Below are 1,974 nucleotides of genomic sequence, written 5' to 3' on the forward strand. Positions count from 1 at the left end.
TCGGCGTTGGCCAGTATTCGCGATAGGCCAAATGAGAGCCAGCCAATCTTGTAGTTAACCAGGAATAATAATCACCATCGACTTCGCCACCTAAATATGCTGGTAGTTCGGCAGGATGACCTGACAACCTCATGAGCCAGGTTCAATCCCCCCCAACGATAACAACTTACACACACCGGCACACCATTCAACATCACCATCATGAGTTGTGTTGAGGAATGTTACAACATTGGTCAGAGACGAGGGCAATAGTGGTGATACAGCCGCCCAAGCTGCTCGGAAAATGAATGGTGCATCGACGAACATAACGCGGCTAATGTGTGATATATGACCCAAGCCGACAGCACTGAGATGAATAAGGTTCAACAACAATAGATACCTCAATAGAAACTCACAGAGCTCCCTTCTTGATATCTCCCACGTTAAGGGTAATATTCTTCATACCAATACCAGCAAAGTCGTACACCAGACACGCGCCAAGGCGGACCGATGCAGGGTCGGCTAGAGCCGCATCCAACGCCATCCATGTGGATTTCACGCCTGCTGATGCATGTTAAATGTGCCTCCCTGTGTGAATTAGATAGAGTTACTCACCACATAGTATTGGTATGGTTGCTGGTGACATGAATCGCATCCTCACCCACCCCATAGGCCTACCGTCGAGATCTCGACCGGCTTTTACACTAAACCCTGCAAAAACGAGGATATTGGGAAAACAAGGACAAGGATGAGCCGCGATGCACTGGGCTTACCGGCGCTGAAGTTTCGTTGGATTTCGGACTCTGTTATCTCTCGAATAGGTAACTTCTTCAGAAGGTCTTCGTGACGACGCGCCTAAATATATCATGGTAGGTTCGAACTCACATACTTATCCATCTTAATCGAACACGATTACGAGTCGACCAGTCACGCTTGAGTGTAACCTATCTTACTAGAGCCTCAGCCTTATCAACATCGAGATTACGAGACCAAGCCAACTTGAGCCAATCATGCGTAACGTATCTGTTTCCTTTGTATCGTAACTTCAACTCCTAATAGTTGAAACCAACCTCCTCGTTAATTCCGAATTCTTAAGCCTTTCTCGTAGCTCACGGATACATAGCAGTTCATCCGGTGTAAGGTCATCGTCATCCTTACATAACATAGGTACCTGTATAGAGGTATATCGATTGGCAGAGGGTATCAATGATGTAGTATCACTTCAATGCTCGGCATCATCTCTCCGTTCTCCATACGTTCCAATAGGGGTTCATTCAAGTCCGATCTGGAACAGAAAAGGTATCAAGTTCAATCCCTGATGACGACATTTCTACTACCCAGAGACTGTATAAAAGCTCTGCACTGAGTCAACCCTTCCTCTACGTGGGGTTACTAATGGTAGCGTATTACGCTTGGATGATGCTGCTGCAATCATCGCATCACTCGTAGCTCGCCACCTAATAAACTTGTGATGGATGAAAAAGATGATCTTATCGATAATTTAAGATTTGTAAATATGATCTTATTACTTAGCTCTTGCTGCTCTCAATGTACTAGACTCTCTCCTTTGCTTTTTAATGCCCTCATTCTTCTTAATATAGTTACATAACAACCAACCCATATACATAGCGAATGCACACAATACTGCTGTATGCACCTGACAATGTACAGGATGTTACCTTACACATACAGATCGGCAGCGCATTCACAACCAGACCAGGAATTCTCGTCGTTTTCAAGAGCGTAGAAGATCCAAGCTTGTTATTATCACCTTGTACACCAACGTATAGCCATCGTACTCCCGAAAGGGTTGGCAGCTGTAGAAAATGGAAGAAGTATCCGCAGACTTGGAGCCCGAACATGACAGATCTGCAATGAGCTCCAGAAGGAGCAGGGGTGCATACCTAACCACCACCACATCATCGAATGGAAGTGACTGCTTCAAACCACGGTAGTACGATAAATAAAGTATACATGCCATAACTGTCGCCATTT

At 45.2% G+C, this 1,974-nt stretch overlaps 1 protein-coding gene across 1 annotated transcript; it reads right to left on the reverse strand.

Annotated features, from left to right (window-relative positions):
- Positions 1-391: 391 nt before the first annotated feature.
- Positions 392-876, reverse strand: Pmar_PMAR018394 (hypothetical protein; the record flags this gene model as incomplete). The annotated part of the gene is made up of 4 exons (XM_002771118.1): positions 392-540; positions 595-690; positions 753-834; positions 865-876. 4 exons carry the CDS (start codon positions 874-876, stop codon positions 392-394), a joined length of 339 nt encoding a protein of 112 aa, XP_002771164.1.
- Positions 877-1,974: the final 1,098 nt, after the last annotated feature.

Source organism: Perkinsus marinus (genome assembly GCF_000006405.1).
Source record: "Perkinsus marinus ATCC 50983 genomic scaffold scf_1104296963664, whole genome shotgun sequence".
In the NCBI taxonomy this organism is placed as follows: domain Eukaryota; phylum Perkinsozoa; order Perkinsida; family Perkinsidae; genus Perkinsus; species Perkinsus marinus.